Source organism: Zea mays, chromosome 5, assembly GCF_902167145.1.
Source record: "Zea mays cultivar B73 chromosome 5, Zm-B73-REFERENCE-NAM-5.0, whole genome shotgun sequence".
NCBI lineage: Eukaryota > Viridiplantae > Streptophyta > Magnoliopsida > Poales > Poaceae > Zea > Zea mays.
In genome coordinates this window covers 3,740,594-3,751,129 of record NC_050100.1, presented here as the reverse complement: position 1 = coordinate 3,751,129, position 10,536 = coordinate 3,740,594, and the positions used below count along the sequence as shown (strand labels likewise).

The 10,536-nt window shown below is 41.2% G+C and overlaps 1 protein-coding gene and 1 pseudogene across 1 annotated transcript; both read left to right on the top strand.

The window, feature by feature from the left end:
• The first annotated feature begins 672 nt into the window (after positions 1 to 672).
• On the top strand, positions 673 to 1,298 carry LOC103625794 (uncharacterized). The gene is made up of 3 exons (XM_008646198.1): positions 673 to 970; positions 1,036 to 1,173; positions 1,258 to 1,298. The coding sequence occupies exons 1-3, from the start codon at positions 673 to 675 to the stop codon at positions 1,296 to 1,298; spliced, it is 477 nt and encodes a 158-aa protein (XP_008644420.1).
• A 2,031-nt stretch (positions 1,299 to 3,329) lies between these two features.
• On the top strand, positions 3,330 to 4,669 carry LOC103625792 (probable low-specificity L-threonine aldolase 2; annotated as a pseudogene).
• Positions 4,670 to 10,536: the final 5,867 nt, after the last annotated feature.

The following is a 10,536-nucleotide window of genomic DNA, read 5'->3' as shown; positions in this document are numbered from 1 at the left end:
GTATCCATTTAAAATTTATGGATTAAGAGAATATGAATTTGGAATCCCGACCCACTCTTGTGTTTGTTGTCCTAAGCAAATTTTATTAGAAACTCGACGACAACAATATTGATGCAAAATTAAAACGGACCGATATAACTAGAACCGAATTGAGTACTCGTAATTAATCTGTTTCACTATCTACAACTATGGAAATTTGTCTGGTCCCGAAAATACCTCCCATTGTAAGCACAGTCCAAAAATATCAAAATTTATATTATTTTGATGGGTCTGTTTGCATCTTATTTGGATTCAAATCCTAGAACTAAATTACCTATATGTTCTTTTGTGAAATGTTGGAGAAGGAAAAATCTAAATTTTTCTCTTATCTTCTCCACCGCTCAAGCTCCTCTACTCCTTATCCACGCGGCCCATTATTTCCTAGAAGCTACGGACGTCATTTCTCCTTCATCCTCATCTCTTCCTCAAGCTCTAGCCGAACTCCCTCACGCCATCCTCTTTCCTGGTATTCATCCCTGCGGCAACCACCACTTGGGCGCTCCTCTCCCTGCCCCTCCCATGGCGGCTCCCCCTGGATCCCTCCCTGCACGGACCCTCTCCCGTGGATGGTGCCGCCCCTTCCTGCAGCACGTCGTGCTCCCTCCCCTGGCGCCCTAGTCCCCAACGCCGGAAATGCCGCTGCTGCTCCACCAGCCGCTACTGCTCCTGAACGCTAGTGCCGACCACCATCTCCCATGGCGCAGGAGCTCCCCAATCTCCTCTTGCCAGGGCGCCGTCACTGAGCTCGCCCTGCCCCAGCCATGGACGCCGTCAGGCCACCCGTCTCCTATCTCCCCTCGCCCTCATCCTCTGGCTGCTGCCCCTTCCTATTCCTGGTGGCTGAGTCTTCTTCCATGGATGTTGGCTGTGCTGCCCTCCCTGGTGCTCACCTCTGCCCCCTGCGTTGGATGGCCGGTTGCTCCTGCCCTAGGTTTGTCAAGCGCTAACTCTGCTCCATCTATCCCTGCTCGAATCTTGCTGATTGGCCCTGCGCAGATTATCCTCATGCCCGGCCGCGGTACAACAGCAATAGCCATGAAACCCCATCGTGTCGCGCCCTCGACGTGTTCGACGGAATATCGCAGCACGTGCCGACCCGATCTGCAGCCCTGGTTGCGAGGACGTCGAACCCCGGTGAGCCCCTCGCTAGTAGCTTATTGTTTTCCGCATCCCTAGTGCTTGATAAAATGTTGAACCGTTGTGTGTCGTTAACCGCAGCTACCGTCGACGTTGTGCCTCGCGCTTCACCAATGCAATGAAATGTCTGAGCGAATAGACGACATGCGACCCGAGTTTGATTCTGCTAGGTTGTTTGATGTGTATTTTACTCATTGTGATTTAGTTGATGATGTGTTTGTATGTGCGAGGTGATGAGAAAAATAAAGGAGATGCGTCGTTCGATAATAAAGATTAAGTTAAAATGTAGTTTATGGTGTGAAGAGTGTGTCGATAAATATGTATGCCATTGTGTGATATGGCATAAGTTAGAATTAAGGCGAGTATGTATTGTATTATGAAACTAATTAGAGATATGCATGATGCTTGTAAGTGGATTATACGTAGAGTACTTTGGTAAGGGTATTTCTCAAGTATAAATGATTTGGTTATTGTATATGAATTGAGTGATCAAGTTAATAATGTAAAAACAACGTTTAGTACTTATAGCGCTTTGCCGACAAGATTTATTGGTGGTTGAGTGAATTTCTAATGTATGGTGACATGAATGCCTTGTTGTATTATGTGGTTTTAGTTCTACTAAAGATAAAGTGTTGAGTGTTCTAAATGTTAAAAGCATGATAAGTGTAGAAGTTAAATAAGATCTAAGTTAGAGTTCTTGCTGTTTGGACTGCATGTTCAATTTTATTACGTGGCTAGTTAAGTAAAGTAAACCGTGTTTTCTGTAGAAATGTTATATATAAAACTTGTAGATAATCTTTTTATCTTGCTTGTGTAAAAATTTCATAACCATAGATTCAGTAGTTTAGAAGTTATGATTTTTCCAAGTCCAGTTTCAGAATCTGTCCAGATTCTGTACTGATTTCGAAAATGACCTTGTTTGTCCAAGTTAAACTGAGAATTAGCTCTTAGTAATCATAGGAGAATTATAGTACTTTTCTTAAGCTTTCCAACAAATTTTGGATCACCCTTTTTGGTGATCTATAAATTAAGTTACAACTGTTTGAGTTAGTATCTCTGTATCTGTCCAAATCTGGACAACAATGTTTGTTTGTATTAACTGACTTCGATACACATTGAATCACTTTGAGATGATTATAAATGAATTATAGACAATTCTATTAGCTTTCTAAAAAGTCTAGGATCACCTGATTTGGATTAATGAAACTCCAGTTATGGATTTTTGAAGTGAAGAGCCGAATTCTGTCCAAATCTGGACAGAATTAAAGTTTAGCACTGTTTGACCATTCAAACTGTTGAATCATGTTGTGATGATAATATAAGAGTTATAGAGGACTTTCTAAGATTTCCAGAAAGTCCTAGTTTACTATTTTTGGATGCATATTTTGTAAGTTATGAATAAAACAATTAATCGTTGTGCTGCTGTCTACATGTTTTTGTGCATGTCTGAATCTAATAATTGAGAGCCAAGACCATAATTTAATGTGCTATTTTTAGTGCATTTGATCATGTTTTTAGTCTGCAAACTTATAAGATTGTGGAGTTCTGATCAATTTTGTCAGGTTCTTTTTGTATGATAATGTGTATTTATTGGTTGCATTTGCAGACAGTGAGCTACATGGCTGAGCGCATTGTAGGTCAAGGTTCTTTTGGGATTGTCTTCCAGGTTATTTGCAATAACTTGTGACTGATTTTGATATGTACTATTATGTAGCTGCCTGTGGTGTTGCTTTCCACGCGCTGCACATGTTTTAGATCTTCATATCTTGCGTGCTATAAATCACCTTTCTTAATCAGATGCCATTTCACCTGTTCATAGGCTAAGTGTTTGGAGACGGGTGAGACTGTTGCCATAAAGAAGGTTCTTCAGGATAAGCGTTACAAGAACCATGGGATTGTGATTAGTTACTTCATTGCAAAAAAATTTAGGAACAGTATTAATGTGTGGTAAGTTTATTCACTTTTTATTTTAGCAGACAATATGACATTCCATTTGGAGACAAGAATCTACAACAATTGTGAAGAAACAGTCCTTTAACAACAAGTTGCAATTAATATATTATGGTTTTTCTGCATGTACTCATTTGAAACAAGTACCAGTTCATTCCTGACAAGAATCTACAACAATTGTGAAGAAGCAGTCCTTTAACAACATGTTGCAATTATTATATTATGGTTTTTCTACATGTACTCATTCGAAACAAGTACCAGTTCATTCCTCAGCTAATCTTCTTGAACATCTTATTTGGTTACATCTTCAAGTACCCATTGCTTGAAGCTTCATATCGATGGAGCTCGCATCTTCCATGCGTCTGCGGTGAGTAGTATGGTACATGCATGTGTTGTACTGTGATTTTATTTATATCTGCTTCTGATACTATCTGCAATAAAGTTAGTAAAACGACCAGTTAGACTGTATATTTCACTGTTCTGTCTTAGGAGATGAAAATTTTAAAGGGCTGACATCTGAATGATGAACCACAACCATATGTCTAAGCATGGAGCATACTAGCAGCTATTCTCACTTTTTAAACATCTGTCCAGAGCGTCCTAGCCTCTTATCAAAGCATCTTGTCCATTGTACCAGGCACTTGGAGTTCTTGTAGATAGACTCGTGAAAGCTGCTGATTCAGTTTTGGTATGTTTCGTTTTGCTGGTCATTGTGCTCGATATACAGCCTGCATATGTTTGGCTGTAGCTAACATATGACTGGTGATTATTTTCTCCGGAACTAGGTATGCCTATCGAAAGGGTTAGGCACACCCGTCGGATCAGTGATTGTTGGTTCAAAGGCCTTCATTGACAAGGTCAGATCAATCGATTTCCAAGTTTAAACTGCAGAGATGCAACTTCATTGAAGGAAAAAAACTGTAGAGATCAAGAAATAGTAGTAATCTGAACAAACCTTCAGGCCAGAATTCTCCGGAAGACCCTAGGCGGTGGAATGAGACAGGTGGGAGTTCTTTGTGCTGCTGCTCATGTTGCCGTTCGTGACACTGTGGGAAAGCTTGCGGATGACCACAAAAAGGCTAAAGCTTTGGCAGGTTTCGTACTTCCGTTTCTGAACCAAAATTCACTTTCATTTAGATAACCACAACTGCCACAACTGACGATGTTTGCAAATTGGCTTGCTTGTCAACTTAACGTTAGTTCTGTTTGTGTATAGTTTGGGTATTGAAGCTTTTATGTCTTGTTGGGTTCATTTTCTTAGAGGGACTGAAGAAAATCGAGTAGATTACAGTGGACTCAGCTTCGGTCGAGACCAATATGGTTAGCCTGCTGTACCATTTAATTGATCATTGTACTTTCCCGCTGTTAACTGTAATTAGGGTCTTATATGGACATATCAACTCTTTGCGAGGTATTCTTTGAGGTCATGGATCCAAGAATATCACCTGACAAACTGTGTCAAGTCTTGGAACAGCACAACGTGCTTGCAATGCCAGCCAATTTAACACATCATCTCTCATTGTTCTAGTTGAGCATGATGATCTTGGTAGTTGTGTGAGTTTGCTATTTTTCATTAGTAGATCTGTGTACCTTATCCTTGCTATATTGTCCATATATGCTGTGTGCATGAAAGTCTTGCATTGAAAATGTCATGTGCTACAATCGTTAGGACTATTAATAGATGTTGCTCTATCTATCTATCCATTTACATCGCTGGAAATTCCCATGCCCTTTCATACCCTTTCATAGTACGCCTGTGAAATGCTCACTGTTTTTCTATTGGTTTGTGTGCAGTTCAAGCTCTGCAAGGTGAGGTCTGTTCTGTTTGGCCAGAAAGGCATCCCCTACCTGAACACCTACGATGGCCGCACCATGCGCTACCCCGACCCTCTCATCAAGGCCAACGACACCATCAAGATCGATCTGGAGACCAACAAGATCATGGACTTCATCAAGTTGTATTTGCCCTTTCATGGACTTTATCAAGTTATATACTTAGTTAGGCTCAATGTTAGCACAAACAGTTGATGAGCAAGTTTAAATTTAGAGTACACTTATGGACGAGTTATTTGACAATGCTTATTTATGAGATGTTGAATGTTATTTATCTATATTATATTAATTATAGTGTTATTAAATATATGTGTATGTATTTTTCTCTTTTAAATTATTATAATGTGGTAATTGAAGAATATAATGCCAAGTAAGTCGTTTCAAATCTTAATAAGACATTTCTCAAAACGTCTAATATGAGTCTCCTAAATAAGACGGTTTTTAAAACGTAGTCTCCTAAATAAGACGGTTTTTAAAACGTCCAATATCAGTCTTCTAAATAAGATGGTTTTTCTGTTGCGAGTGTCTATTATTATAGGATATTCTAGTCAGTTTGATAAATACTTTGTGACTTATAATGTTCGTATTTTCGACAGTTTTTTAGAAGAAGTGTCTTAAACAAAACCTAATGTAAGACAGTTTATTGGACAAAATGACTTAACAAATTCCTTTTTTAGACGGTTATAAATTAAAAATGTCTTATTTAATATCTTTTAAGACGGTTTATAACCATCTTAAAAACGGAACATCTTTTGCGACTCCATCAAATTTGGACACTTCATAAGCGTCTTAATAACTAAAAATTAACCATCTCATATAACACGATTTATAGTAGTGTAACCGCCGCCGCCCCCTGCTCGGCCGCCGCCCTCGCCGTCTGCCGCCCATCGCCGGTGAGCCCCCCCCCCCCCCCCTTTCCCTCTCCTCCCTCCCTCTCCCCTCTCCCCTCCTCCCTCCCCTTGGCAGCCCAGCCGCCCGGCCACCCCTGGCCGCGCCCCTGGCCGCCCCCAGCCCAGCCGCCGGCCGCGCCCTGGCCCCAGCCGCGCCTGGCCAGCCTCGGCCGCGCCCTGGCCGGCCCCGGCCGCGCCCTCGGCCGCCCCTGGCCCCTGGCCGCCCGCCAGCTGCCCCCTGCCCGCTGGTTCGGCCGCGCCCCTGGCCGGCCCAGCCGCTCGCCCAGCCGGCCGGTTCAACCGCCCTAGGGCCGGTTCAACCGCCCCCCCTGTTTTACCTTATTTTGGGTAGACTAATCATGGTTCATGCTATGGAAATGAGAAGTTTAATTTAGAATTTCGTTGCGCTAGTTGATTCATTTAGTTAATTGTTTATCCCGTGCAATGTTAATCAACTTAAAATGATTAGGTTCCCACTAGTGCATATAACAGAATTCTTTTGTTAGGAACCTATTGAAACTAGAGTGCATAATTTAACTAATCATTAGTGCATAAACTTTAACCCCCCTGCGAGACCCTTTTCCCGTTTCTTTTTAACCATAACAAATGCAATGTCAAATGTCATACTTGATGCATATTCGCTTTATTTGTTCCCTTGTATGGTGTACTGTTCTTTTGTATTAAATATGTGGATGGATGTATGTATGTTTGCGCTCGCATAGAGAACGATCCGGTCGAAGAGTCCGAGGAATTCGCAGGAGAAGCCCCTGAGCAGCAGTCGGTTGGTGGAGGCAAGTGTCCTTTGACCTATCTCTGTCCTAATCATTCTTTAATTCACCTCCCGCATCACACATTTATACCTAAGGATTGACTAGCTTTTTGTTATCCATGTCCTTGTTTACCTATTTGGGTCGGATTATTACTGCTTAGTTTGATGCTATTGCTCAACTTTAATCAATGAACATGATGTGGTTATCTATGATACGCTGTTTTCCCGTTCTTATTTATGATTATACTTGTGGCATTTAAGGGGACTCGAGCGGTTTCTCGAGTGCCTCTCCGTAAGGACCTGTTCAATGGATGACCGCCCGGGAAAACAGTGCAACCATGAGGGTGGAATGGGGTGCCCTTAGCTGAATAATTAGAGGATCCGGGGTGTAGTTCGCTTCGCCGTCGTGCCGTCAATGGGGCTCGGTGTATGCGGCTCGCTCTGCCAAGGTTGATTTGTCCCTTGGGGAGGAGTGCGGTACATTTAGGAAACCTAACGGGTGGCTACAGCCCCGGGGAATCTTTGTAAAGGCTTCGTAGTGAATCCTTGGCCATTCACCTCGGGAGTGAATAAGGGTCTTGCAAGCCCGGGCCAGAGAGGGAATCACGGCTTGTGGGTAAAGTGCACAACCTCTGCAGAGTGTTATGAAACTGATATATCAGCCGTGCTCGCGGTTATGAGCGGCCAAGGGAGCTCCAGAGATTAGTGATACTTGATCAGAGATACTTTGGTACAGGTGACAATGAGATTGATGGTTCTGATTACGATTATGGTATTGGTAAGTGGTATTCTTTCCGTTTGGAAAGGATACATTGGGCTAATAACTTGGGTTAATGTTAAAACCTGACTTTCTACTAGTAAGTAATAACCTGACCAACTAAAAGCGACTGCTTGACTTATCCCCACATAAAGCTAGTCCACTACAGCCAAACAGGATACTTGCTGAGTATGTTGATGTGTACTCACCCTTGCTCTACACACCAACCCCCCCCCCCAGGTTGTCAGCATTGCAACCACTGCTCAGGCGAAGATGAAGCTGTGGAAGGAGACTTCCAGGAGTTCCAAGACTACGACGAGTTCTAGGTGTGGGTTAGCAGCAACCCCCCAGTCGGCTGCCTGTGAAGGCCGCGTTATCTACGTTTCTTTTCCGCACTTTGATTTATTGTAAGAACTATATGGACGTCTCAGACGTATGATGTAATCGACTATTTCCCTTATTAATACTATTTTGAGCACTGTGTGATGATGTCCATATTATGTAACTGCTGTGTACGTGAATAACTGATCCTGGCACGTACATGGTTCGCATTCGGTTTGCCTTCTAAAACCGGGTGTGACACTCCCCTCTCCTTTTTAACGTGGCTGCTGATGGTCTTGCTTGTCTGATTCAAAAAGCCAAAGATGAAGGTATTATCAAAGGTCTTATTCCTCATATTATTCCTGGTGGCTGCTGTTGTCTTCAATATGCAGATGACACCATTTTTCTGTTTCAAGATGATTTGGAAAATGCTAGAAATTTGAAGTTTATTCTCTGTATCTTTGAACAGATATCTGGCCTTAAAATTAATTTTCATAAAAGTGAAATTATCTGTTTGGGAAATGCTTGCAACAGAGAACATCTGTATGCTGACATTTTCACCTGTCCTCCAAGTGGTCTCCCTATGAAATATTTAGGGGTACCAATTGACAACAAAAAACTTTGCAAATCTTTGTGGGATCCCATAGTTGGAAAGATTGAGAACAAGCTAGGTTCCTGGCAAGGTCGGTTTCTTAGTTTGGGAGGTCGGTTAGTCCTGATCAACAGCAGCCTCACCAATGTTCCCTTGTATATGCTCTCCCTGTATAAATGCCCCAAAGTTGTGTTGAAAAAAATGGATATCTTTAGGAAAAGATTATTATGGCAGGGAGGTCATGATCAGAAAAAATACCATTTGGCTGCTTAGAATTTAGTCTGCTCTCCCAAAAATATGGGTGGTCTTGGTGTTTTGGATTTGCAAAAAAATGAATGAAGCTTTGTTGGCTAAATGGATTTGGAGACTAGAAAATACTAGTGGTTTGTGGCAATCCATTGTAAAAAGTAAATACATTAAAAATAAACCTATTATTTCTGTGAAGAATAGACCTTCAGATTCTCATTTCTGGAAAGGTATTCTCTCGGTTCGAGACAAATATTATAATTACTGTAAAAAAATATTGGTGATGGAAAAAGTTCCAGTTTTTGGAAAAACATTTGGTGTGGTAATGTGAAGTTGGCTGACAAGTACCCTAACTTGTTTGAGGTTGCTTATGACAAAGATATCACTGTTCATAAGGTTGTCTCCTCCAACTTTCAGATGCTGACTTTCAGAAGGAGACTTATTGGTGTTTTAGGTGAGGCCTATAGTGACCTTATGGATCATTGTAGCCAGGCCTTGCTTTCTGAAAATGATGATTCTTCTAATTGGTTGTTGGGTTGCAAAGGTTATTCGGTAAAATCCTTTTACAAAATGTTAAAAAATTCCATGATTGAGGTTCCTTTGAATTTTATGTGGAAAACCAGACTTCCCCACAAGATTAAAGTGTTTCTATGGTTGGTCAGAAATAATAAGATTCTGACAAAGGATAATTTGGTTAAAAGGCACTGGCATGGAAATCTGGATTGTAATTTTTGTGGATTATTAGAATCCATAGATCACTTATTTTTTCATTGCCCGGTGGCCAGATTTATTTGGAGAATTATCCAAATTGTATTCAAACTGTCTTCTACTCCCAAAGACACAGCTGACCTCTTTGGTCCCTGGATTAATAGTTTCCATAAATCTGAAAAGAAACTGATCCTCTTTGGATGTGGTGCTGTTATTTGGGCTATATGACGTACTCGTAATGATTGTTGCTTCAATGCTAGGCTGATTGATAATCCGTCTAATGTGATTTTCTCCTGTTGCTATTGGATTGATGCTTGGTCTATTCGACAGACAAAGAAGGGAAAAAGACTGGTGGAACAAGGAAGCCGCAGAATCCGAAAGATAACAAGTGATATCTACAACAAGACCCATGGTTGGAAGCCGGTTGACAGGCGTCTCCAGTGACATTCTGCTGCTGATTATGCATCTTTTTGCTCCTGGATGTATTCAGCTTATCTGCTTTGGTAGATAAAAACTAGCTCTTTAGTCGTTTCTGGTGATGCGAGGGTCCTGGCTACTTTTGGGATCTGTCCTTAGTAGATCTTCATTGATGTCTGTTAGACTGTCGGATTTCTTCTGGTCTGCTGTGTTCCTTCAGTTGGATTTTATAATTCTGTGTAGCTGATAATGTGGTAGGCTTATCGGCTTGTGGCTGTTGGATATGTCGGGGATTTTGTAAGAACTGTGTTGGGTTTCTATTTCTTAATGAAATAGGGGGTTTCCTATTGTCAAAAAAAAAATTATAATGTGGCTCTTCGTAAAGGCATCATACTGTGTAAGTTATCTCCTATACTTAAAAAAATTTGATCCTCAGAGCTGACCATGATATTGACTCGACCTTTAAAGCATGCCACATGCCCACATGCATGAACGCCAGCCACGACGCGGACAAGCTCGAATGGCCAGGCCATAACTACATACAGACTATACATGCAGTGGTGATGGTGCGACAGTGCTAACATCTTTTTATTTTCAAACTCAGAGTAAAAAAAAAGATGACAGTGAGACAAGGTGTACGGTGAGAGTGGAAAACGAAAAAAAAAAGACTTCGTTTTTGAACATTTTTTTAAAAAAAAGGAGAACCGGCGTGTTTTGCGTTCATGTTCTTGCAAAACAAAAGAATTTCTAACGATGAGAGTGAGAAACTCAAAGACTTTGTTTTTGAACAATTTTATATATTCTAATTTATTCTCTCATATTGTTGTGTTTAATAATATAGTTTTTGTTATGATCAATATTTTTTTATATATGTGCT

Bases quoted from the DNA above. Each gene is read 5' to 3' on its own strand.
- LOC103625794 (XM_008646198.1), top strand. From the start codon at position 673: ATGCCGCTGCTGCTCCACCAGCCGCTACTGCTCCTGAACGCTAGTGCC. The intron at 971-1,035 runs GTTTGTCAAGCG...GGCCCTGCGCAG, and splicing joins GCCGGTTGCTCCTGCCCTAG to ATTATCCTCATGCCCGGCCG. The intron at 1,174-1,257 runs GTGAGCCCCTCG...CGTTAACCGCAG, and splicing joins TGCGAGGACGTCGAACCCCG to CTACCGTCGACGTTGTGCCT.